This window comes from Haliaeetus leucocephalus, unplaced genomic scaffold, assembly GCF_000737465.1.
Source record: "Haliaeetus leucocephalus isolate CR32 unplaced genomic scaffold, Haliaeetus_leucocephalus-4.0 Scaffold830, whole genome shotgun sequence".
Lineage (NCBI taxonomy): Eukaryota > Metazoa > Chordata > Aves > Accipitriformes > Accipitridae > Haliaeetus > Haliaeetus leucocephalus.
Genome location: NW_010973266.1, coordinates 4,344,971 through 4,370,332, shown reverse-complemented (window position 1 = coordinate 4,370,332; position 25,362 = coordinate 4,344,971). Strand labels below are relative to the sequence as shown.

At 51.1% G+C, this 25,362-nt stretch overlaps 1 protein-coding gene across 3 annotated transcripts in view; it reads right to left on the bottom strand.

The window, feature by feature from the left end:
* Positions 1–25,362, bottom strand: part of FAM53B (family with sequence similarity 53, member B) — a 51,817-nt gene that overhangs the window by 4,705 nt on the left and 21,750 nt on the right. Inside the window, exons 4-5 of one of the 3 annotated variants that reach the window (XR_775293.1) lie at positions 16,516–17,240; positions 3,341–3,954 (exon numbers count right to left, since the gene is read on the bottom strand). Coding sequence is in view for 2 of the 3 variants with exons in the window: in XM_010581984.1 (XP_010580286.1) it covers positions 3,820–3,954; positions 16,516–17,240 (860 nt within the window). In the remaining variant the exon portion in view is untranslated. Of the gene's footprint in view, positions 1–3,166; positions 3,955–16,515; positions 17,241–25,362 lie in introns of those variants that run through there. The other 2 variants (XM_010581984.1, XM_010581983.1) reach the window with 2 other exon arrangements.

Here is a 25,362-nt window from a genome sequence, read left to right as displayed (position 1 = left end):
GACAGCAACAGGGGTGTGTAGGAGGGTGTATTGTTTCCAACAATAAAGATCCTGGAGCACTGCTAAAAGATTTCTGAAAGCTGTAAAACCTCATCACCAGAACCCGTCAATACAGGTTAGACAAATGTCGTTAAACTAACATGGATGTTGGGTTGCCTGGGGATAGCAGGAGGGTGTAGGAGAGCTCTTTGGGTCTCTTGCAGTCATTTATCCGGGGGAAGGCAAACCCTGGTGCTGTTTCCATCACACCCTCTCTCCAAAAACCTGGGCCAGACTGAAGCTGGAATAGCCAGGAGAGCATCGGTACCCAACAGAGCATCGGTCACACGGAGTGACAGGGCTGCTGCCTGTGTGAGCTGCGGCGCAATTCAGGACCAAACACGCAGCCTGAAGACGCAGCCTTGCTCCGAACATCCCCACTGATGTTCCCGGGGAATTTATGCATATTTGTTTGAGGGTTTTTTTCTTTCAAATCCAGGGAAGCTGGGAGTAACTCCGCCAAAATAACTTACCCCAGGCTGTAAATGAAGCAAATATCACCCCTTTACATACCTCCTGAGGGATGCAGGTCAAAGCTCTACCTACTTCACACGCCAATCATTTCTTAAGAAATCAAAGGTACTTGTGCTGAATTCGTACCCACTGACCACACGTTGCTGAGAGGCTTTGGGCGCTGCGCTAAATGACGCACCATGGTCAAACGAGTTGTTGCAGGAGATGACGCAGTGGCTGCTGTATCTCAAAGGAGAAATTCCTGCTGCCCAAGGAGGAGTTGCCCAACCTGGGGGGGCTACATTTCAACATGGCCTTCGGTCTCTGAAACCTTCCAAAAACCCACAAGACCCAAGCCCACATGAAAAAACAGGCATTTGTCCTTTAAAAATGCAACTGCACCCAGCGCCCACGTCATCCTTCTCGTATTTTTTTAAATACAAGCCGTGCCTCTCCATGTGGTCTGCCTTCTAGGTGCTGAATGCGTAACAGCTTCAAGCAGAGATCTGCACGTTGTGGTTAATGGACAACTTGTAATTACCACTGTGCTTGAAGAAGGCCTGAGGACATAGAAGAAATATTTTCTAAGTACTTAAAAAAATTTGCAAGCGTATTTCCAACAGTGATTTAGGCACTTGAAAGCCTAAGTCTCCTGAAAGTCAACAGCCCTCTCAGAAGTGCAAATCCCTTCTACAAACAAAACTCTGGCACTTCTGAGAACGTTAATTTTTCTCCTTCTGCTAATTGAGCTCATCTTCTGGCTCCGGTGCTTCCCAGGCGCGGGCATGCCAGGCTGCTGCGGGTGGGCTAGAGCATCCTGCGAGGATGGAAGATGCTCTACAGCGCTTCAAAGAAGGAGACGGGTGATGCCTGTAATGAAGAATGAAGGAGGATGCAACCTGGAGAGCGACTAAACTGGTCCACAGCACGCTCTTCCCATCCAAACAAAAAGTGTTTCTGAGCTTGAACACATCTCTGAGAAAGAGCCATGAAGGTACTTGACTTTCAGGGAAATTTTGCATTTTATTGGACTTTGGCAAGATAATCAAGCCAATAGCCTCATTTTCCCTGCTCAAATCCACCTATGCTGCAACCCAACATTTTCCATGTACAGCCTTGAGTCATTCCAGGCAATATTTTTACCTTCCCCGCAAGAGAATGGAAAAACCCTTCCGATAGTCCTGTTGCTTCCAGTCACTTGCGGAGGAAGGCCACGTGCGGGTGCTGGGCAGAATTACTCCCTCTGACGCAGGTTTCCCAGCGCTCGGCTCGGAAGAAGCTTTCACCGGCTGCTGCAAAATCCCACGCCTCACCTTCCCGGCGGGGGGGACGGCTGCCGCGCAGCCAGAGTCGGCTCTGCGGGGACGAACTTTTTGGGAATGGGTTGCCCCAAGATGGTGATAACCGAGCCAGCATCGCCTGCGCTGGCCGCGGAGCAGCGGTGGATCAGCCACCACCGTCAATGTAGCGTCTGTTCTCAGCCCGTCAGGAGTTTTTTTTACTCATTTTTTATTTATTGGGTGAATTTAGCGCGTGCTGAAGTGCTGAGCTGGCAAAACTGGCTAGTCAAGTCTTCTATTGATATCGGCCAAAGAGCAGTTTTGGTGGCACAATGCGGCGCTTGTTCCCCATGGCCAGGCAGCCCTGGGCCCCCCCCGAGCTTCTGCACACCCTTGTCCTTCAGCCCCAGACCGAAAGCGGTGTCACGCATCTCAGACGCTGTTGGTCTCAAGGAAACCACGGGAATCCAGACACCCTCCCAGATCTGGTGGCTTCTGGGAGATGCTTCTGGCCATCCTGACTTCACCCAGCCAGCATCTGTAATGTACCTTCCACCCAAAATACATTTACTCACAACCACAATAACCTATTTCTGACCATTTGAGGTGCTGGTTTGTCTTCCCCCAACTCTCCCTGAAGCTGCAGCAATCCAGCATGCTGGGCAATCCCCCAGGGAGAGGAAGAAAATGAGACGTTGCTAAAGTGAGCACCTAAAAAAATCATCTAAATATACAAATAAGAAACCCTTGGCCACTCGGAATGAGCTGCAGGGCTGCCAGCTGACCTTCAGAGCAAAGCCCTTCTTGCGTGGTGGTGACCAAGCTCGGGCTACATCTCCTTCCCGCACCATGCGGGGACCAAGGCTAAAAGCCGGGAAGGCTGCAAGAGCTGACTCACCCCCCACATCCACCCTTTTCCGCAGGTTTTTACTCCCCTTGAGCATGTGTCCCCGTGGGGGACAAGGGCTGGAGGCTAGCAGCCCCACCAGCAAGCAAGCTGGAGAAATCCCGCAGCAACATTTCTTCGTGTAACTCTTCCCCTCGTAAAATACCCAGCTGCGAGCTTTTCCCCGAAACACGTCCCTGCAAACACGGTGGATCTGCTAGAATAAATATTAGCAGGACCGTGATCCCCACGGTGATCACAGCTTTTGCGCAAACACTTTTTTTTTTCTTTTTTTTTTTTCCCACCCTGCCAGGTGATTGCCGCAATTTTCCTGGGGAAGGTGTAACGCTACAAGCTGTCAGCACCGCCGGCCCTACCTACCAAGCTGTCATCACCTCCCGTTAGCACACTGGGCTACAGTTGCTTCATAAAGCTGAAAATAACCCGGTGCCAGAAGGAAAGGGGGAAGCGGGCGGCGAGCAGCGCTGCTCCGTGCGGGGACGATGTACCTCTGCCAGCCCTCCCCATCCAGCACCGGTCAGCAAAAAGTCACCTCCGCTGGTGGTTTCTCTGCCCGCCTCGGGTTTAAATCACTTTCCGAGGCAAATATTTCCTATAAAACACCTTCAACCCGGGTCGTGATCTGCCGCTTTGGTCGTTTGCATCTACGGCAAAGTCCTACCTGGCATTGGTGTCATGCAAAGCGCTCATCCGTGCTGTCAAGATGCTCGAGACTGGAAAATGGGTTTCCTTTGGTTTTAAAGCTCTGCAGAACTTCTTTATAGCAGCTGCTGTTATTCGGGCCAGGCACACACACACATCACTCAGGTTCAATACTCTCCACTGCTTTTAAGGCACCCACAATCTTCTCCGACTCCATCCCCAGGCTGGCGTTCCCCGAAGCTGACCTCCCGGTGAGTGGGAAGGGGAGGAAGAGTGATGGGGAGGGAGCTGCTCAGTCCCGAGGCTAGAAAAACCAACCTCACCTCTTATAACCACGAGGAGCATCTCAGGAGCTTGGCCAACCGGCACGGGCTGCAGCGCCGGCCACGCGCGTTCCCGGCTCGGTGGATACCCCAGACGGGTCTCACCTCGCTCGCTGCTGTTTGGTCTCCCCAAAAAACGGGAGACGCGGCTGTCTCGCCCCGAGCAGCACGCGGCTCAGCAGCACCAGCTTCCAAGATCAACATTGCCATCGGGGGGGGAGAGGCCACGGGTCTTACACCGACCCTGTCCTCCCGCAGAAAGAGCCTCTGAGCGATGAATGAAGTGTCGGGAAAGAAATGACTGAAATACCTGAGGAAGGAAAACACAGGAGGCAGTTATGGGGTATATGAGATGCAAACAGAGCTCGTGTGCCTGGTGCAGAGCCGGAGCTGGGTTATATGCAGTGTTGCCACGTCAGGGAGCTCAAACTCATCCGCTATTTTTTTTTTTTTTTAATTTTATCTATGGGGGCATTGAGTAATTTTCAGGCACCCTTTGTCAGGCTGACGTGCAGCAGAGCGTGCCGGCAGCAGCATCCCCTGTACGGAGGGGATGGCTCCCCGCGCTGCTCCCGGCGGGTACCACGATGCTGCCCTTCTTTTCAGGCTCTGCCTTCCCGGCTCTTCCCTTCTCATCCGCTAATGAGGAATAATATTTACACAGCCCCAATCCTAATTTTGCAATAAGAGGCACCAGTGCTTAGATGGTGTATTGAAAGCCTACAGCTTTAGCAGATAATTTTGCTTTTATTCTGTTTGGTGTGAAAAACAGCTTTCATGAGCAGGCTCAGAAATATCTATTATCCTACCAAGTTGCTTCACACCACAGTACTAAACAAACAAACCAAAAAAAAGCAAGAAGGAGACTTTAAGTCATTAGTATTAACACTGCCTTTGGAGCCTGTAGAGTTAATTTGGTTTTACTCACAGTTTTGCTCTTGTCTTTGGAGTTCTGTATCTGCCCCAACGACAGTGAGGATGTTAGTGAGTTTCCACAAATGCAAAAGAAAAAGCTGTTACACGACCCACCGACGGGAATCCCTCTGGTGCTCCAGAGCCCCAGGGAGATGCTGGAGAGATGAATCCCAGAAATCACGAGAAGCACAGCTCTGCACGGGATCAGAGCAGCGATGCTCCTGGGACTCAACCGTCCCACCCGTGCGCAGCATCCCGCACACGGGGACTCGATCCCAGTGCAGCCTCCTGGCCCGTTCCCATTCCCGACGATAATTGGAGGAAATCCTCATTTCCTGCCAAGAACAAATATTTTCCCTGACAGACACTGAACCCTTCGCTATGAGCTGGAGAAATCCGTCCGCTCAGACAGGTCATTAGGCAACCTCATGGGCGATTACTGTGTATTTATTTATTTATTTCCAGGTTGCCCAGCCCTCCTGCACCAGCACCCTCCCCGGCTTCTCCTCTGCATCCCGAAAATTTGTGATGGAGCATCCCTGGAGCATCGCAGGGCACGTGTCACACCAACACGCTCGGCGCTGCTGACAGCCTAGAGGAGACGGTGGCATCGGGGCAGGGCTGTTCTCCTGAAAATGCTATTGCAATGCCATGGATTTAAGTGGAGTCATTCTGGCATGAGCAATGGTGAGCCTGAACCTGGCTCATCCCCAGAGCTGGCAGAACTTCAGGGTTTGGAGGGGCTCATCTTTGGGGAAATTCAGAGATGTCGGTATTTCAACTTGTCCCAAGTTAGGATGAAACATCACTAATATGGAATATTTTATTTTTTTTTAAAACACATTTTTTGACAATCTCAGCCCTATTCCATCTTCATATTATCTGCATCATTTTCAGTACAGAAATATTTCTATTATGCTATTGTGGTCTCACTTCATGCCCTAAATTCTAAAGCAAGACCTTACAGAAATTAAACCAGCGTACGAGCCCAGGGGACCAGAGGGTTAAACAGCACGCGGTGGATCAGATGCATGATTGGGGACACAATCAGATTTTGTGTGTGGTTGGGACAGACATTGCCAAGCTTTGTTTGTGTTTCCAGCCCTGTCCTCCCCTGTGAGCGTGAACAAGGGTGCAACACCCGAGCCCACATCCTCGGATCCCACGGGGGGATGGAGCCGGGAGCAGGGGATGGAGCTGGGAGCAGGGGATGGCAGGGCACAGTCCCTGGGTACCACGGAACCCTTTGGCTTTCAGACCCCCCTTGCCCGGGCAAGAGATGCCGCCAGAGGAGCCCATCCATGTACACAAGTCCCGGCCTGTGCTGGAAAAGTGATTACATGGCAGAAAAGCCCATGTCCCTGGGCACGGCCGGTTTCTGCTTCCACGGCTGAATTTATTTTCAGCCCATTGTGTTTGGTGAGTCACAAATTTATAACTGGGGCAGATGGGACCGTTTCGACTGTAAAATCAAAACAATGGATGTCACTGCATTATACGTTATTGCTATTAAAAGCTCTGTCGGGTAACTAAAATAGAGCCTGCTACAATAAATCACCTCCTACAAGCGTCCTCTGACTATACCAAAGTACCTTGCCTGAAATGGTCACTCCAGAGCTGCACCAACAAATCAGCCTTTTATAGGGAGATGGATCTTTTTTGGCGTGCTACTTCTGGCAGCGATATGAGCCGGTACCTAAGAGCAAGGTTATATTGGTGTGGTGAGCACCCAAATTACATCCCACCCGAGCCAGCGCGGCCTCAGGAGCCTATGGAGAGGGGTAGGTGAAAAAAATGCATTGCCTTCATTTTTCATTTGGGAAACTAAGGCAGGGAAACTCTGCTTGAAGGACATTTGCAGGGGAGGCAGGAACGGAGCTGATGCATATGAGATCCAGTCCAATGCCATAACTTCAGAATTATCCATTCCTCTTAACATATTGCCCTCTATACATTAAAAGTACATGCACTTGAACCTGATCAAACTCTTAGACCAGGTCAGTCTACGATACCCAACAAAAGCTTTTATATTTAGCACAGCAAAGGGAAAAACTGATACAAAACATCTCTGAAAGCAATGGAAATACTTCAGGGATGAAGTTCCTCACAGCGTACGAGCATCCTCCCTGGCATCGCAGGCAGGAGGACGTAAGCAAGATGGGCTTGCACCAGTGGGCAACCTCAACGAGTGCCACTTGCTCTACCCTGCCTTGGGGACACCAGCCAAGATGAGGTCTGCTATACTTCCAACGAATACGGAGAATTGTTTGTCAAAGGAACAGGGAGGAAAAAAAACCCATTAACAGTTCAAGCCAGAAGTAAACATCATTATGAACCTAATTTCCAAAACTGACTTGAATTTTTTCAACTACTTGTGTTTTTAAATAAAAAAAAATACCAGGGCAATGAATAACAATGGCAGCATATGTAACACTCTGACCAAAGTTAAAACCAGCTGGCCTTTGAGGTCCTCTATACCCTCCGAACCGAGCCATTTTCTTTTGATCCTGAACCGAAGGCTTTTTCCCACCAAGCCACAAATTGACCTTTGCAGGCTCTCATTCGTGTTTATTTAAAAAACACTGGGGCTTGGAAGCTGGAATCTGTCTCAGAAGTTACATCAATAGCAAACTATTTCCTGGGATATGTCTGGAATTTAAAACCTCCAGTTTTTCGCCTGTCACTACCTTTTGGCAATATTTGCCACCGGCTCGAGTGGGTGCTGACGGTGACCGAGATCAGTGCCGCCCCTCCTGCCCCCACCAGCAAGCCTGAAAGCTGCCAAAATTTAAACAGAAAATCTTCTCGTGGAAATTTGGAGAATTTTACCCCTCAAGGAAAGAGCTGGGTGATTGGAGAGGAGAAGTCGCTTCTCCCATCCTGCAGTTTAAAACTTCTCCCTACTCAGAGTCAAGACCAGCCTGAAACATTTCCAAGCTGGTGGGCTGTTTGCTTCAGCTTTGGGAGCGTACGGGCTCCTTTGTGCATGGATCCTCATGTAAACTGCCATCATCCCTTACTTTGGAGGGGACAACCAGGCAGGGGACAGCCTAGCTCCCAACCATCAGGAGCATTACACACCCCACTCCTCTGGATCTCCAGCCCAGGCTGAAGCTGATTGTAATCCTGAAAAACGCAAGAAGCTCGCCTCCACGTTTCAGGAGGATGCTCTCGCGATTCCTGGTGCAGATGACTCCATCCTGCAAAGGCACGTGCTCCTCGGAGGACAGTGAAGTCACCCCATGAAAGGCACTGTCTGTCTTACGGCAGCCAGCGAGCAACATGAATAGTCCCGTTGTAGCCGGCTCCAACATCTCAGCACTCTTCCCGTAACAGGCGTCTTTCAGGCACAAAGTCTTCTCTGTAACTCTTCCTTATCAAGCGCGCCCACTGCTTCATCCTCACCACCTTCCAAGCTGCTGTCCACTGCTGCCAAAACCCTCTCAACCATCCCTCACAGCCCACCCACAGGACAGATAGATAGCTATTTATGGTGAATTCATAACCACGGGAAGCTCTCCATAACCCCGGGGAGATGCAAGGGCAAGGGTATTTTAATTGCCTTATTTGTTCTGTAACAACTACTCTCTGTCCCACACACTATATGCCATACTATATGAGAAAAGATGTGTAGATGTGGTGCTTAGGGACATGGTTTAGTGGTGGACTTGGCAGTGTTAGGTTAACAGTTGCACTCGATGATCTTGCACTCGATGGTCTTTTCCAACCTAAACGATTCTATGATTCTAATAAGGAGCTTCACGGAGGAGGAGAAGTAGTTTGCCAGCTGTCTGGGACTCCTCAGTGTTCACAGGTACAACTCTCACAGCAAAGCAGATGGATGTTACAGAAAACTCAGGAGGAGAAGACATCAGCGGTACAATATTTGTTATGCTAGATGCAGCTCCTCAAACTGCAAATGCTTTCAAGGCTCACAGAGAAGCCAAAACCTTGTGGAGCCATCAGAAATGGGGCACAGGTGCCACCCCCGAGTCTTCATTTATTACCAGCGCACAGATGCTAGCAGGGCACTTACAACTGGCAGGAACCAGTATCTCCCATCACATCTGACAATTATTGCCAGCAGTGCTACGGCTTACACGCCGCAAAGAAGTTTGTGCCTTTCTCTATGCGGCAAGTTGTATTTCCAAACACTAGAAGATGATCCTCCATTTTCAGGTTGCATGCTGCAGGGAACATGGCTGGGGTTGAACAGATAGAGAGAGAGAGAGATATATATATATATATATATATAAAAATTTTTATATATATAAATGACTCACTTTAAAAAAAAAATCTATAAAAAGGATAGCTGTGTTTGGAAATGTGTTCACACAAATTAAAATCTCTCAGTAACAACCATATCAAAATTTTACAAGGCAGGAAACAGAACGGGCAAGAGATAGCGAGGGCTCGTTTTGCCATTCCCAAGGATGATTTCAAATTCTCGTTCGGGGCAGCCGCCGTCGGTGTGACAGACATGTTATGTCTCCCTTGCAGCTCCCCAGAGCCTGTGTGAAGGAAAGCAATCTGCTCAGCCAGCACACGCACGCCAACATCAGGGTTGGCCCATGGCTCGCCTTCCCATAGATGACTCAGACAAGCCACCGAACCCAGCGTTCCTACTGCCGTGAGGTGTTTCGGCACACAACACCCCAAATCCTGCAGGAAATGTTGACACAGAGACGTCGGAAAGCGGCGGAGGTGGGAGATGGCAAGTCCCCAGGTCACCACACAGCCATGTGCCCTTTGGAGAAGAATTGCACCAGACCACGGGAGAGGAAAACCAGGCAACATCTCTCCACCACACAACACATCTGCCAGACTGGTTTTTTTTTTTTTTTAGAAAATCCCTTTTTCTCACCTAAGACACCCAGCCAGCTTCTCCTAGTGCCTTGCAAAGGGTGAAACCACCCATTCGTGCCAAAATCAGCCCAGCTGGGAGGACAGCCAGGGTCCAAGCCACCTCCCAACACCCTTGCAACATTGCTCATCTCCCATATTTTTTAGGCGCACCCACATCAGAAAAAGAAAACCAGCTCTTTGAGAAACCTCCCAATTCATGGAAAAATCTGATCCGACCATTTCTGATCACGTCCTGCTGGTATGGACACAGTCCCCGGAGCTGCGAGACCGAGAGCACTGCGCCTAGGAAGGAGACCACATTACCACGAGATTAATTAATTAATCCCCAGAACAACTGCTGGGATTTCGGAGGTTGGATGTTGTCCTCCTTGGGCTTGTGCTTCACGTGGAAAGGGGGAATAAAAGCTGAAGTTGGAAAGCAAGCCCAAGCCCTGCACCGAAATGAGAGGATGGTTGATGTCCTCATTTTAAGGGGCACAAGGGTGGGCAGGGATGCCAGGCTGCTTCCCCGGTACCGAAACCCTCCTTGCTTGGGGCAAAGAATAGAAACCAGCTTTTTCACACCTCACCTGCCTCCGGACACTGGGGATAATTAAATACCACATCATCGTCACCCGCTCCTTTGAGTACGACCCGCCAGGTTAGAAGGCGAAGAGGCACAAAGCGGAGTGTTGGCGTGCATTTAAAAAGAGCAGAAGGATTTTCGTGGTGTGCTGCAGCTTTTAAAAATTGCTGCTATTTCAACGACAACCGTGTTCATGGTTTGGTTTCTGCCCGAAGTTGAAGCCTCTCTGGTTTGGTGCCGTATGAGTAAATAAGAAGGGGAGCGATATGGGCTCACCTCCCCTCTCTGAGCTATGGGAACTGCAGAGAGAAGAGACAAACCCAGCATTTTGAGGAATTAAAGGCAATGTTTTCCCTAGTATTTTCCCTCCCAGCAGAACTTTAACATTTAGGTCTCTTTCTTAATTAGCCCAGTTATGTGGCCATGTAATTGCTTCCAGGAGCGGCTCCCTCCCCTCCTGCCTGGCCTAAATATCCCTCCTGGTATGAAGAAAACATTTCTTTCAGGTCAAATTATTTTTATTTTGATTATGGTACTGGGTTTCAGGCCTATAAACGCATGTGGCTACCAGCACAAGCAAAAAATTAACCGATCCGCTGCCAGAACCAGATGCTGATCCAGCACCCAGCACCCCGGGCTGGGTCCCCAGCTCTTCTGTTAGTGTCCAGGGACTCAAGGCACATCCCGTGCCTCAGTTACCCCATCTGTAAAGTGAATGCTTTGAGGTCTACTGGAAAGCCCAGTCTCGACACTTTGGCTTTCTTTTGCTTTGAATCATGAAGACCATTGCACACAAGCCATTTCTAACCCAAATAAAGCCAGACTAGAGGACACATGCGGACACCTTGCCATTATTTCAGCTCTTCATCTGAAATCACCGAACTTTCCAGTCTCGTTCCTAGAGAGGCATTAAAAGCAGCCTGGAGGAATACCCAAACCTGCAGGGTTTTCTTGAGCATGCTTATCCCCCGTCTCCTACTGCCCACAGTGAATTAGTTGGTTTTCACGGCATTCCCATCCCGGGGAGGGCTCTGACAGTGCCCCACGCCCCGCAAACCCGCCCCACCAAAGGCAAGAATGCTCACCGTAACTTGCCTAATCCTGCTCGTCCTTCTGTGCCAGTCCTCCCACGCAGAGAGCAGCCTGCCAGTGCTGCTTTTCATAACTGAATAGCTACGAAATCCCTGGCCTTTGCACGGTTCCCGGCTCTGCTTTCTTCCCACTCTGCTACAGCCCTGCTGCCCCAAACCCAGCAGCGTACCCCTGCCTTGGGGATGCACCCGCTGCCACGGGTACCCGATCCTGGCTGCGTTTTCTCCCTGGAACCTGGGGATGCTCTACGGGACGTGCCTTGGGCTGGATCCCAGTGGCAGAGTTCCTTGGGGATGGTGGCGTTGGTTGTGCTGGCAACCGCCGGGCATTGGGCACCGGCCCCGGCCACCCAGCCTGGACCAGTGGGCGAGGAGGGGATGGATGGGAGACAGGGTGCTCATCGGCACTGGGGGAGATGCTGCACCCAGGCAACCCCTTCCCCGTGGGAAAGCCTCGCAGCATGGGGCTTCGGGACCCTTTCTCTATGGTATCGGTTCTTGCAGAGGATGAACCACCCCGACAACTATTTTTTCTCTAAACTCATGCTCGAGGGTAGCTGAGTAACGCAGGGTGCTCAGGCGTTGCTTTCTCACTTTGGAGGATTTTTGGATGGGGAGGACGGTAGCCAGAGAAAACACAACTATTCCTCAAGCTGAAGGTTTTCCAGGAACATGGAGAGAGCTGCTTTCGGACGTACAAGTGATTAGATTTTTGTCATCTTTGGGTCACCTGCCCTTGCCAAAGCCACGGCTACCCAAATTACAAATGTATGCCTGGGCTCAGCATCCACCAGAGGGAAAGGGAAGCTCCCGCTGACCCCCTGGGATCTCCCTGACCCAGCCCTTTGCTTCCCAGCCGACAAACCTTCCCCCTTGGTCTGATGCGATGGAGAAGCTGGCTTTGCCCCACAGCATCCTCAGAGGGCGAGGAAGGTCGGTGCCGCTGCCAGGCTTCAGCACCGTGCAGGCAAAGCCAGCAGTTCACAGCTGCCCCAAAAATCCCAGCTGGCGAAATATTTTGGTCAGATTTGCCATCTGATACAGTTGAGTTTTGCAAAGCTTATTGAATAGGTTTAGCCTAACTGCTGAAGCGCTCAGTTGGGCCCGCTGGGATAATTAACTTAGTTAACTCTGTAGCTGTAAGCCAGCAATTTCAGGCACATCTACTGCAAGGGAAACGTGTGTGTCTCATCTCAGGGTGAAGGTATCCATCCATGTCCTCTGAGAGCCTCACTGGAGTCTCAAGGGAGCAGCTGAAGGACAGAGCTGCTGGAAAACACCGATCCAGCCCAGCTGTGAGCTCTGCTTCAAGCCTCGAGGTCCCGCTGCCTCCTCGTCATGTCTCCTGTCCCCCACGGGGCCGGGATGCACTGAGGAAGGAGTTGAGGACCGCACCATGTACAGCTCCTCACCCATCGCCGCCGCTCTGTGCCACCCATCAGACTTTTTCCTCCCAAAAGATGGAAACCAAAGCCTGGACACTCTCCTCCTTCCCTATCCACCGCGTGAGCCTTCTACATCAGCACAAAAAGTACCTGCAGGCACCTTCCCGGAGGCGGTGCACGGACAGGAGGGTTGCATCTCTCTCCTGCCGAACAGCTCCTGCCGCGCAGCCCTTCTTCCAAAAATCCGATTACCAAACACGTCTGGTCTGGTGACACGCTGCCGCTTGTAGCATCCTGGCTAGTTTGTTACTGCAAGCATTCGTTCGTGCTGTCGTCGCTTCTCAGCCCATTTCCATTTACTGCTTCTCTTCCACGTTTCCACTGACAGCTGAAAATTTGGAAGCTCACTTCAGATTAAGCGAGCAGGATTTAAGAATGGCTTGCAAATGGTTAGGGATTTGGGGGGGAAGAGATGACACCCCGAGGCTGCTGAGGGCAGGTGGTCCGGAGCAGTTTCCAGGCAGGATCCAAGGCTTTTGGGCTCCCCAAGGATGCTCAAAGAGGGCAACCTGCCAAGTCTCGCTGCGCCTTCATCCTCCTGAAGCTGGGTCTTAGGTGGGTTTCTGTCGGTCCTTCTTTACCCTTGTATTAGCCCCTAATACACGAGTCCAACACAGAAGTCCAACAGCCAGATGCTGAGATTTGTTAGATCGTTTAGCCACATCCTCCACCCATGCTTGGGGACACCCCCGTCCCCCGCAGGGTCCCTGCCATGAGGACATGGGATGGAGAAGCCGTCCAACGCAGGAACCAGTGTGGGAACTTGGCTGCCAGGGTTGCTTTTGTTTAGACTCTGTGTTTCTCCAGGGCCAAGACCAGCCCCAAGAGGTGGGTTAAGAGGCGCGGGATGCGATCCCAGCCTGCAGTTCAGCTCCTTGGAGAAGGGACCGAGCCAAGCACGCAGCCATGCCATGCCTGTGAAGCCTCACGCAAACCTCGGCAGAGACCTGGAAGGGCTTGAGATGAGCTACAGCCGGTGCTAAACCCCCGATGGGCACAAGGGAGCCAGGAAGGACCATCCATGGGCTCCCAAGGCTGGACAAAGAGCTACAGAAAGAGGCTTTCCAGGCCCCGGTGCAAGCCTTTTATTCCCCAAAGTCTGCAGAGCGGAGCACCAGCAGCAAAATCAGCTGGATGCGATGCCCCATCCACTCGGCACCACGCCGGGGCAGCATCCCTGCCAGCGGGATCCATTTGGGGGTCTGCCCTACCAGCCACACCACCTCCGTGCCCTTTGTTTGCAAAGGCTGGCAATTAAAGAGCAGAAAACCACAAGGAGCCTTTGGAAAAAAAAGGAAAAAAAAAAAGGCTTCATTGGCATTTGCAAAGATAAACTCATTAATTCTTTTAATGAGGGTTCAAAGCCTCGGAGCCTGCCACGGCTGCTACCTTGGGAAGATTGCTCCCCGCTCCTCCTTGCTCTCCTTTGGTGCCCCTGCGACCTGGCCCAGCACGAAGCGACGAGCAAAGAAGAGCAGATGACTTCTGCTCTGCCCTCCCAGAGCTTCCAAAATGCTTCTCTTACCACGGTGCAAGCACCGCTTGGAGACGGTAACCATCGTGCAGGCTCTCAGAATAGCCAGGCGAATAAAAATAGTCCCGTCCCTTTGATCTCTTCCCTTTGTTCAGCCGTGAGCACTCCAGCAGATGCAGCTGGAGCCCACGTGCATCATACTGAGGCTTTGCAACTCATTCAACATTTTGGTCTCATCCCAAAAGGTCTCGATGATCACCTCTGCCTCCTCCTGAGGTGCTGAGCAGCTTGTCCGGATACGACGAGCACGTTCAGCCTTGCAAGACCAAACCACTGGTCGTGGCAAGCAGACACCCCAGTAGGCAACTGAACCGAAGTGCTCGCTGGCACGGGCACAAGCAGCTCTGTGTGAGCAGATATTGCATGGGATTTAGTTACCTGTGCACCCACGTGGCCACATGTGCTCCTATCATGTTTCCACGCCAAATTGCCCAGATGCAACAAAACCCCGTGATATGCCAACATCACCCTTCACACGGCTCCTCATCAACCTTTGCACACACGCCCGCGTGTGTATGCAAACCCCCACGCAAAGTGTAAATGCCAGTTACGCTCTGCGTTTTCAAATACAGCCCCAGAAAGCGCCATCGGAGGAGGAAATGTGGCTGAGAAAGGATTTCTTTCTGCTGGGCACGCAGAAAGAGGAGCAGCCCATTTCCCAGCCCTGGTGCTTGCACTCGGGGCCGCATCCTTCTCCCTCTTTCCCCAGCTGTTTTGCACCGTGGGCTTTCAGCCTGGTCCACAGCCCGTCCGTGACCTCCCACGCCGGTGGGTTATTAATGGAACCTTGAGAAAAGCTGTGGTCGTCAGCACGCAGTGGCAAAGGCAGCTTTAACGTGCTCGTTTTAAAGTGAGGAGATGCCTGGGAACAAGCGGTGAAGCCGCTTTCTGAGCGAGCTGGGGGGACGCGGCTATCGATTTGGGGACAGCGATTTGGGGACAGTCGGCTTCATCCCCCCCCGCGGCGGCAGCTCGTGGGGCTCCATGTCTGCGGGCTCCAGGCAGGGGTGGGAAGGCGGTGAAGGGGAAGCCTTGCCCTCCCCGCCACTGGTTTTGAGGTGATTTGGGTCTTTTGCAGGCTTTGGTTTGCTGGGAAACTCCCGCACGGGCTTGCGGGACATCCTGCGCCGTACGTCAAGGTGAAGCAACCAGCGGCTCTTGTACAGAGAGAATTAGCAGGGGGCAATTGTGCTATTCCAACTTGCGGCTAGTAAAATATAATAACACACGTAAGTTGTTTTTACTGCCTGTCCAGTTTATTAGCTAATAAAATAAGCTTAGCATATTAAACGTTGCTCGTGTGGTTTATCAAAAGATGAGAGCAATGCCTCGCGTTTTTCCCCTGCAATCACCCAAATATGTGATTCCCTCACCCTTTTTATCCTCAAAGCTCCTCGTCCGGAGGAAAAGCCAGTCTTTTCCTCCAACACCACTGCACTCCTTCAAACACCCTCTGCACTGCCAAGCATGAAACGCCATAAAATCTTGCATTCCTGTAACAAGGAGATGCCTCACACCAGGCAGGCTTTGCCGGCCGTGGCTGTACAAAAAAAAACCCAGGGCAGATGCTCCCGACATGGTTGCCTCTGGGATGAAGCACAGCAGACGGCTGCATCGAACCGAAAGCACGGGGGAAGTTTTGTGGCCGGCAGAAGGTGACAGCCCACCCTGGGGTCTTCACAGACCCACCGCCATCTCCACCCCACGCAGGGCTGGTGGTGTCATCGACTTTACAACCGCAAATGATCGAGGTGGGAAATGTCAAATCACAAAACGGCAGAAAAAGAAATTTGATGAGCGCGAAATGGAAACGCTGCTTGCGCTGCCCTTCGCTGCAGCCTCTCGCTTCGGTTCTCGCTAAAATCCAGTCACTTGGTCTTGCAGGGAGAGGACCCGGGAGCAAAATCCTCCCCGATTCGCACTTCAGATCTGTTATCTGGCTTTGCGCGGCAGATTGAAGAGGGAGGTTGTGCTCTGTGTTTGCAACTGAAAATGAAACACGATAACATCTCCAGAGTGGAAAATTACAGAGGCTAAGAGCAAGTAAAGCCCATAGCGGTACGAATTCGGCTCCTGACGGAGCCAGGGCTAGATGCCTCGGGGTGCTGCCTTCACCTCACCACAGCAGGCCTGGGGCTCCTCTCTCCTGAACTCAAAAATGTGGGGTTTAACATATTCCTGCTTGAAACGTGTGCCAGGAGGAAACAACGACACGGTGGACTTGGCGCGCAAAAACCAGCGCAGAACAGAAATGCGGGAATTTATTAAAGAGATCCATTTGGAGGGGAAGGGGTTTTCCGCTCGGACAGAAGGACGCCCTTCCCCGTAACACCCGCCTCACTCTGCGTGCCGCAGACCCGCCTCGGGAGGGTGCTAAAAGATTTTTAGCAAAGCAAGAGAACAGCATCGCCTCGCTTGCTGAGCCCCTCACAGGGACGGCACCGCCGCCTCTTACCTGGGTCATCTTGGCGAGATCCAGCGAGGGCCGTTGCTCCTGAACCTCCTCCGGTCTCCGTCGCTTGACCCCGACTTTTTTGTCGTTCAGGACGCAGGGTTGCGAACGGCTTCGGGAGAGCCCGCCGGCCCGTCGCCCCAGCTCCGGCGTGGAGGCTGGCGTGCTGCTTGCCGAGGGCGGGCAGTATTCCGAGGAGGAGAAGCGGTCGTGGGAGCAGGAGAGGGACCTCTGCATGTCTACCCGGTCTCCTCCGTGCCCGCCGGTGGCCGATTTCCTCGGCTGGCATCCCAGCCGGCCGCCGAGGACGGGATGCTCGCAGGAGAGGGGGTTGGATCGCGAGGGCAGGCTGAAGCTGGAGCTCCTCTGCATGGTGGCGAAGCCGTTGGAGTAGCGTTGCACGCTCCCGCCGCTGTAACACCGCCGTTTCTCGACCGGGGTCCAAACCTTCGAGCCTAAGGGTCTCCACGAGGTCCCGCAGCTGGACATTTCATCCGAAAACGAGAGCGAGCGGCACTGGCGCTTGCTGGGGGGGGCCGAGGGGTTGCCGTGGGGGTCGCTGAGGCTGAGGTCTTTGATCAGGTTGGTGACGGAGCAGGTGCTGGCCGTCTCCCTCGGCCAGCGCGAGCCCTCCTCGCCCTTGTCCGACAAGCAGTCCCAGATGCTGGTGCCCGGCTGCTCGAGCTGAAGTGGACATTTCCTGCTGAGATCTCTCCATCTGTCATTTTCTGGTTCAGAAAGGAGAAAAAAAAAAACAAAAAACAACAAACCACACACGCACAGGCATTAGCGTTAATTAATTCTGTGATTCGCTTTCTACGTCCATAAACAAAAAAAGTAGCATATGGGACGTTTTCCAGTACAAATTAATTAACTCTTGGAATATGGTTTTCCAAACTGCCAGCAGAGCGGTTGCTGCAGTGTAGATGGAGAGAGAGACAAAGCGATAATCGCAGCAGGAGCAAAACTGCTCGAAGAAGATAAAAACATGTCTTTGAATGTCCAGACTGCACTAGCTAAGGGAAAGTCAGCAATATAAAATAGTATGGCCATTGCCTTATCTCTGTGCTAAACCATGTCTCAGATGTGTGCTGTTTGTCCCGGCTTCCACAATCAGTAACTGCCCAAGAGGTTCACAAAAACCGGAGGTGAAAAGCACAAAGCTGTAGCACCGCTGGGGCAAGACGGACCTCAGGGGACAAAACCCCAGAAAGGAGATGGGATAGCAGTTGGGATGGTCCTAACAGAAAGGGGAGTGCCGCCCAGGCATCCAGCTGCCGGTCGTAGCACAGAAATCCCAACAGGGTCATCAGAGCTTACAGGAAAGCAAAAGCCATCCCGACACCCATCAGGCTGTCCTGCTCTCAGCCGCTGCTAAAACAGCCTTGATCCAAGGAAACCACCTTATCCCCACTGATGCTCTGAGCATCTCTCCCAAACCGACCCAAAGATACCGTGTCTAACAAAAGTCATATAATAAGCTCTAAGATGGCTGATGCTACAAAAGATACACGATAAACCTCTGGCAGTTCTTTGCAAGGTCCCTCTTGTGAGGCTCATCATCCATCTCCCCTCCGTCCCCCAAATCTGGGGTCACCTGGGTGCTCCGGACCAGGTGCCCCCCTGCCCGGTTACCCGCACAGAGAGGGAAGGTGCTATGGGAATCAGGTACCCACACCCTCCTACTCTTCTGCAGCAACCTGGGCTTAGCATCTCTTTGGGGTTGCCTTGAAAATCCCAGTTGTACCTAGCACAGCCAATTGTTTGCATTTCTGTAACAAACGTAATGCTGAAGCATTTATTTAAAGGACAAATCGCTTAATAGGTTCACTTAAAAAAAAAACACCCACACTTTTTTTTCTCCCTCTCTCTTTCATTCAGCTTGTTTAGACGGGAATTTGTTCCTCCTGCAAATTTAGCTTGCATTAACAGTCTTCCAACACAGCACAGCAAAAGACAGTGGTGACCTGTTGCACGGTCTTGGGATCGGCATAAAGATAGTCCTTTGATCAGATGGGTTTTGCGGTGCCTGCATAAAGCTCCGAGAAACCCGCACCTCCAAAGTCCGTGGGCTGAAACGTATCTGGCTACGGGCAGCTCCACGTAGGCAGACTGCAAACCCGGCTACAGCTGTGTTCAGAAATCCCACTGATGACCGTGTCGAAAGAGAGGATTAAGGGTGATGATCTCATTCCCACACACGGTCCCGCTGACAATCAAAGAAGAAAGCAAAGTATCATCAAGGTCTGGCTCCCCGGCACAGGCTGCGCAGGGCTCTCTGCCGTTGACGCTCAACAGGAAAACCATGGTAGGACAACCCCATCGGCTGCTGCAATGGAAAAAAGTAATCACCCAACAGACCTTCTCTGGTGACTGTTTTCGTCGGCGGCTGCTGCAAACAGAGGCAAACCGTGCTAGCTAACCGTCGCTGCCAAGTTTCGTATGATGGTATCTAAATCGTGCAATATTTTTTAGGGGTTTTGGGGTTTTTCCACTCAGGCAACTGAAGGATGAGTTAAAAGCTGTATCCAGCCCGCAGCTGTAGGTACCAGCCTGATAGGGAAGAGGCAACAGTGCAGAACGCTTGTTCCGACCAAGGCTCGGTTTCAGGTCAGATTTGGGGCCCCTGACACCACTCCTGGCCAGTTTTCCCATTTCTCCCTGCATCCAGCTGCCGCCATAACAGCTCTAGCCACAAAGAGCCTGGCTCTGCCCTCGATAACTGCACGGCATTTTAACTGTTGCTGTCCTCACTTTAATAAACACAATGAAAAGTGAGAAATCTGCGCTAAACAACTACATCTATGTTTAGATCTTTATTATTTTCCCCCTGTATTATGCTGCCAGCAGAGAGATTTCTTGGGTCAGGTCAGCAGACAAAAGAAACAGAAATAGAAGCTGATTTTTCATGGCAAGCTGCCATGATCCTCTGGCCGGAGACGTCACGCTGTACAAAAGGCCTTGGTGAGGAGGATACGGGACACCTTCCTCTTTCACCCCTGCTTCGGTACAAACAGCTATAAATCTTCCAAACCTTGCAAAGAAAACGGTAATTGCACCGTTATCCCCAGCACCAGCTTGGGGTTATTTGCTTTTCCCCTTGCACCGTGAGAGCTGGTTTTTTGGCAGGGCAGGGAGGAGACCCTCGCACAGCCTGCCCTCCCCAAACCTCCAAGCACTGCCGACCGGTCCCAAACTACCGGATAACCCAGAAAATGATTTTTCAGTGCAAACAGAAAACTGTTTGCCCCAAAACAAATTGAAAATGGGGTAGTCTAAGGGCTGAGGGTGTAATTAAAGAACTCAGGAAAGCCTTATCGAGGAAAAGCGGCTGGTTTTCTGTTCAATTTTTTAAGGCTAAGATTCACATCCTGAGCACGCTGATAACGATAATTGCAGTGGAGCCATTAATACTGCTGCAGTTAAGCATGTATTAATTTTCTTAAATTACAAACCTCAGCCTGGTTTACCCGGAGGCAGTAATTTGTTCCAGGATAAAACCCATCTCTCGATTCACAAGTGAGCTGCTTCGCTGGAAAACTCTCCTTTGCCTATTGGAAAAATGATAGGAGAACATTTACAACCAGAGCATGATGTAAGCGTGGCACGAGGGGCTCTTCCCCTGGTTAAACAGGTCCTTCTTGGCTGTTACTGTCCTTGGATGAAATAGCATCTTACTTTTGGATTTTAACTTAACACTGCAAAAATAAACACTTCAAGTCACTTAATGAGCACGTCCAGCGAAGTTCTTTCGAGAGGTTTTGATCTGCAAATCTGTATTTCCAGGGTGAGGCAACATAAAGTGAATTTTCTGGCATCTCTTTGGTTGTGAAATAGCTTTGCAGCTCCGAAGACACAGAGGGTTGTTAGTGGCAGCCTGGGGAGGACTGAATTTCTCATCCTGCCCTCTCTGGCCCCGGCAGAAGAGCTTGAGCCCTCCTGCAAACCACGCACGAAGCAGCAAGAAATTCAGGTTACAGCTGCAAGCTCCCAGGCTGCCCAGCCTCGGGGGGACCCAAACCCAAACTATTTCTGCTTTCCGAAGCAAGGCTGCGATACTTAGCTCTGATCCAGCCCTGGAAAGAGCGATCTGAGGCCTCGCTCCCACGTCACCCCCCCGAACGTGGATGTCTTCCCACTGCCCTGCCCGGCCTCGGGAAGAATTTGGTGGCAGAGCCGTTGACCCCGGGGCTGGGGAGAGCAGCCCTGCCAGGGACGCTCCGGGAGGGAGATGTTGTGTGTCCAACAGCCACAGAATTTGGGGTGTGGGCGAAGAGCGGCTGTCGCTGCAAGCCGCAGCATCTGGAGGCTAGTGCCTCGCCACCGCGCGCCAGCAGGGCTCGTCAGGCTGGGCAAGTGGCAACAAGCCCCAGCAAGCCCTGGCACATCCCACGCTCTGGCTGCCGGGCCGTCCTCACCTGGTTTATATTCCTCCCTCTCCTATTTTCAGAGACAAGCCAGAAGCCACCTGCACGCAAGCACAGCTCAACCTGCCCCCGGGATCGTCGATAGCATGCGCAAACACTATCGGCACCACTATCTATTCCTAAATTTCCTTTTGGGCAAAACCAAGACATTCACTTTTAAGAGTGACCATGAACCCTTAACAACATCCGTCTGTTCTCCTGTGCAACCTTCACCGCGTCAAACCAGCCTGGTGGTCCAGGGCATGAAGCACTCGTGGGCTGAAGTCACGTCCCAAAACCGAGGAGATGGGTGTTGTCCTCCAAACATCCCCAAGAGCTTTGCACAGCCCCACGGAGAATGGGATCCATCCTCAGAGCATCACAGCCGGGTTTCCAACTGCTGAGCTCCAGGTTTTGCAGGAGCAGCGCACGGACAAGCCAGGCACCTGGCAGCTTTGGGACGGCCACGGGCTTTTTAAACGACTGCCGTGCTCCTCTGGTGACACAGAGTAAATTTTAATGACCACATTCATAACCATAGAGAAGGGTGTAAAACCAAAACGCTGACACAACTTTAACTACAGCAGCACAAATGTGCTGCTATAATATTTTTACAGTTCCTTTTTATACATAATGCATGATCCTTCTGCTCAAGTTTCCTCTACGTTCTTTTCCCATGAAATAATTTACATTAATACATAATTTATTACGGCAACTTGTAAAGCAATTACGGGTTTCAATCAATTTTTCTTCTCCTTTTTGGCAGATAAATTCTGTTTGGATCGTAACCCAAACATTTCTCTTCACACAGGTGCACATCCAATTCCCTTTTTTCACATGTTGTTCGAGTCGAATTTCGGTCCCCTGGTCCCCGTGCACAGGGGAAAAGGCAGCCTGCATTTTCCACTGTCCCCTGTTTATGTTCGAGAGATGATTTCTAAATGTGGAACAAATTTAATGCTTGTAATTAGTTGATGGCAGTACCGCAGAGCCTTCCTGTTGCAGAAATAAGATTAAAATACGATGCGTGGAGCTGTGCTTCAATGGGAAATGAAAACAACGGCCCCCAAACCTACCGCCGGAGAATAAACACACCAGTGGGCTGCGGGCTCCTCGTGCCAACAGCCTGCACAGGGGAGGGAAATTCCCCAACTCGACGGCAAAACGTGCCCTGCTCTTCAATGCGATCCTCTGGCGAGGTCTCCCCGCTCCAGCTACGCCTCGCCAGCTTTCCCCACGTGGCTTTTTCTCTTTGCGGGTTGACCGTGCTTGAAGACGCACCGAGGTGCTGCTCTACGCTGATAGCCTTTCCAAAAAAAACCCCCGAAATCCCAGGAAATCCCGGTTCAGGAAGAGGAGGCGTGCGAGCCCTACGGGCGCTCTTGGGATGCGATTGAGGGGCATCACCCCCCATGGGCTGGCCTTTCTTCTGGCTTCTTGGCTTTCCTCCGTCACCCACGCCGGGTGAAAAGCCGCTTCATGTGCAACGACGAGACCCAAGGCTGCAACCCCCCCCCGGCACGCTCGCCTCTCGGACCGGTGGCGTTGCCAAACCGCGCCGGCGGCGGAGCGTGCCGAAGGACAGATGAGCTCACCGCGCGCTTCGTCCGTCACCCCGCTCTGCCGCAGCCCCCTACGAGGACAAATTCTGGGGGTGCTTTCCAAGGGGAAGAGCAAACGACGGTGACTTCTAAAAGAGCGTTTCACAGAGGATGTACGCAGGATCCGTCCCTGATGGGCTCAAACCCATCCTCCTCCTCCTCTTTTACAAGCAGGGCTGTGCATGCAACACCCACCGCGCCAGGACTCTGATCCTGCAGCCGGGGCAACTGCACTCACAAGTGCCTTGTCACAGCCTCAATAAAACCCTGCCTGCAGCTTGCCTCAAAGATAAGTTCTTGCTTACACAGAAAACACAAGGACATGGCTGTTGGCATGTGCCCGCTGAGCTTCTCTTAGAAAGCTGGACCAGGGCAGACTCCGGCGCTACCGATTTAGACGTTGAGTGCTGCTTATACATCTTCTAGGGAAAGGTTAGGCGATGCTGCCAACGCCTTGTTAAAATATTGGAAATTTTCCTCTGCCGTCCACCCAAAGACAGAAAAATTTCAGTATAGGAAGTCAAAAGTAATGCCCCAACTTTCTATCATGCCACCTTCTTTCTCTAGCACAGTCACTGGTATTTTCACTGGGGACGTGTGGTGGACACTGCACGGGAAGGAAAGGGAAAAAAGGAGAAAAAACACCTATCCAACAACAGGACAATTCTTATACTCCCAGGTCTTTCAAGGACCCATCAAGGAGAAAGGAAAAAAGCAATTGTTGAATTTATAGTTTTAGGCATTTCACCTTTAATCTTCCTCACAGCAACGGGCTATATAAAGATAAAACCCAATCTTTTTAGTAATATTATCATCACACTGGCAAGAGTACTTTTTATAATCTAAAAATCAAAAGATTATTTAGATCACCTTGAGAAGCAGATCTAGCATTACATCATCCAAAATAGCAAGTCTTTAATAATGTTTACTCATATATTGAGTTATATTACAATCTATAATCCATTTTTGGATTCTTCTGGTGTTTAGTACCTTACAACGTATCTACATCTAAGGTGTGTGGGCTTCAGTTTACTCTTTTTCCCCACATTATGCCACAGGTAAATAGGAACACAGCCTTGCCATCTTGGGCTGGCTGGGTTTCTTGGTCATGGTGCATTACGCACCCCTTGGAGCTTTGACCCAACTTCTTCAATCTCCTCCCTGGAGATAAACGCTCCTGAGCTGATGCTTATGGGAAACTCCAGGGTTTGGATGATGCTCTCCCTGGCAGCCTGGCTGAGGCTGGGCTTCCCTCTGCCCCGTTGTCCCACGGCCACTGGGACCAGCCACGAGCTGCGTTCCTGCCCAAAGCTGCCCTTGCTTCCAAAGGCAACCGGGAAGACCCTGTGCTAAGACCCTCAGCCTTTTCTGGCTGAAACTCCAGAAAACGCAGCCAACTTCCCTCCATCGCCCCAACATCCTACGTGGGACTATAAGTCTTTGCCTCCTGTTTGCTGCGCTGCCAGTCCAAACTTCACTGTGTTTATTTATCTCAGCACTTTCCACTGATAGGGACTTGGCCCTTTGACCTGAAATATTCCCCCAGTTTCACATTTGGTGCCATTATAACCATGGGACTTATTCAAATCGTCAAGCCAATTTTAACACTGGATTGGTCTGTGACAGTGGCCCACATTTGGAGACATCAAGAAGAACATTTGGGAAAGATGGCTTAAATTAAACCCAAGCCAACTGATGCCCTTGCGCGCTGGAAAGACTGGCTCCTCTCGACTGGGCATGCCGAAGACCATTACATGGCAAGCTGTGGTCAAGGAGGTAATATTCGGTTCCCTCGGAAATAGGATAATTTGGCAGCCAAGTAAGACCAGCGCAGTGCTACAAAGACACAGAAGGCTTTGTAAAAGCTCTTAAAGATAAGCTGCTTTTCAATTAGGCGTAGACTCTTCATATCTGTTGAAGAGCCTGCCAGTGCCACAGTGCAAGACAAAACCATCTGATTAGGTTTCTTTGTTCCTCACTTATGTTTGACAGGCAGGAGAAAGGGAACGGGCTGTCTCTACCCCTTCTTGACTTTGAAGCTTATGACTTTCATCTGAAAAAATTCAAATGCTTTCCATCTTCCCCCGCCTCCCCCAATGACTGGAGTTATCAGAGAGCTTGGGAAATATCTCCTGTCAATGCATGTGCTCGGCTCCCATTAACGCTAATGAGAGTTGTGTCCATGAAGAAAAGGGGCAGCCTCTTTGTCTGTAAAGTATTGGCTTTTATAGCAAGTAGCTTGGCTCAAACTTGACCTACAATTTTAATTGGGTTTTGAGACTTCGCCTAGTGACTGGCTCCCCCCTACAAAACCCAAAGACCACAATATAACAGCATATCTTCCAGCACTATCAATTTTTCAGGATCATTGGCCAAGGCACCAATCCCCTATCAATTTTGGTGGCTGTTCAGCATAAAAATTGATAGCAAGCTCTGACATAAAAGGTATTAAATATCCGGTACCGTGGCTATTGTCAAAGGCAAAAATAAGACATTTTCCTTATTGCTTGAGGCCTGTCCAAACACTTTGTGCCCAGTGGTAGAACATTTTAATGATAACACTGATATTTATTACTTGCATCGTGCAAACCAGTCAAGAGCCATGGTCATGGGCTGGATACGCAAACACAATCTCAGACCCAAAATGCTTATAATCTCGACTATACGAGTTACTCTAAAAATAAGCAGATATATCAAAGCCGGGGAAAAGGAGATGAGCAATTCACTCAGCAATGGCAACAGGGCAGGACAAGCACCTCTAGGATGGAGGGTGGCATGGGCGTGATGGCCATCACTAGTGGGTGGTGGGGAGGGTGACCCTCCATCCCCGCTGTGTGGGGCAG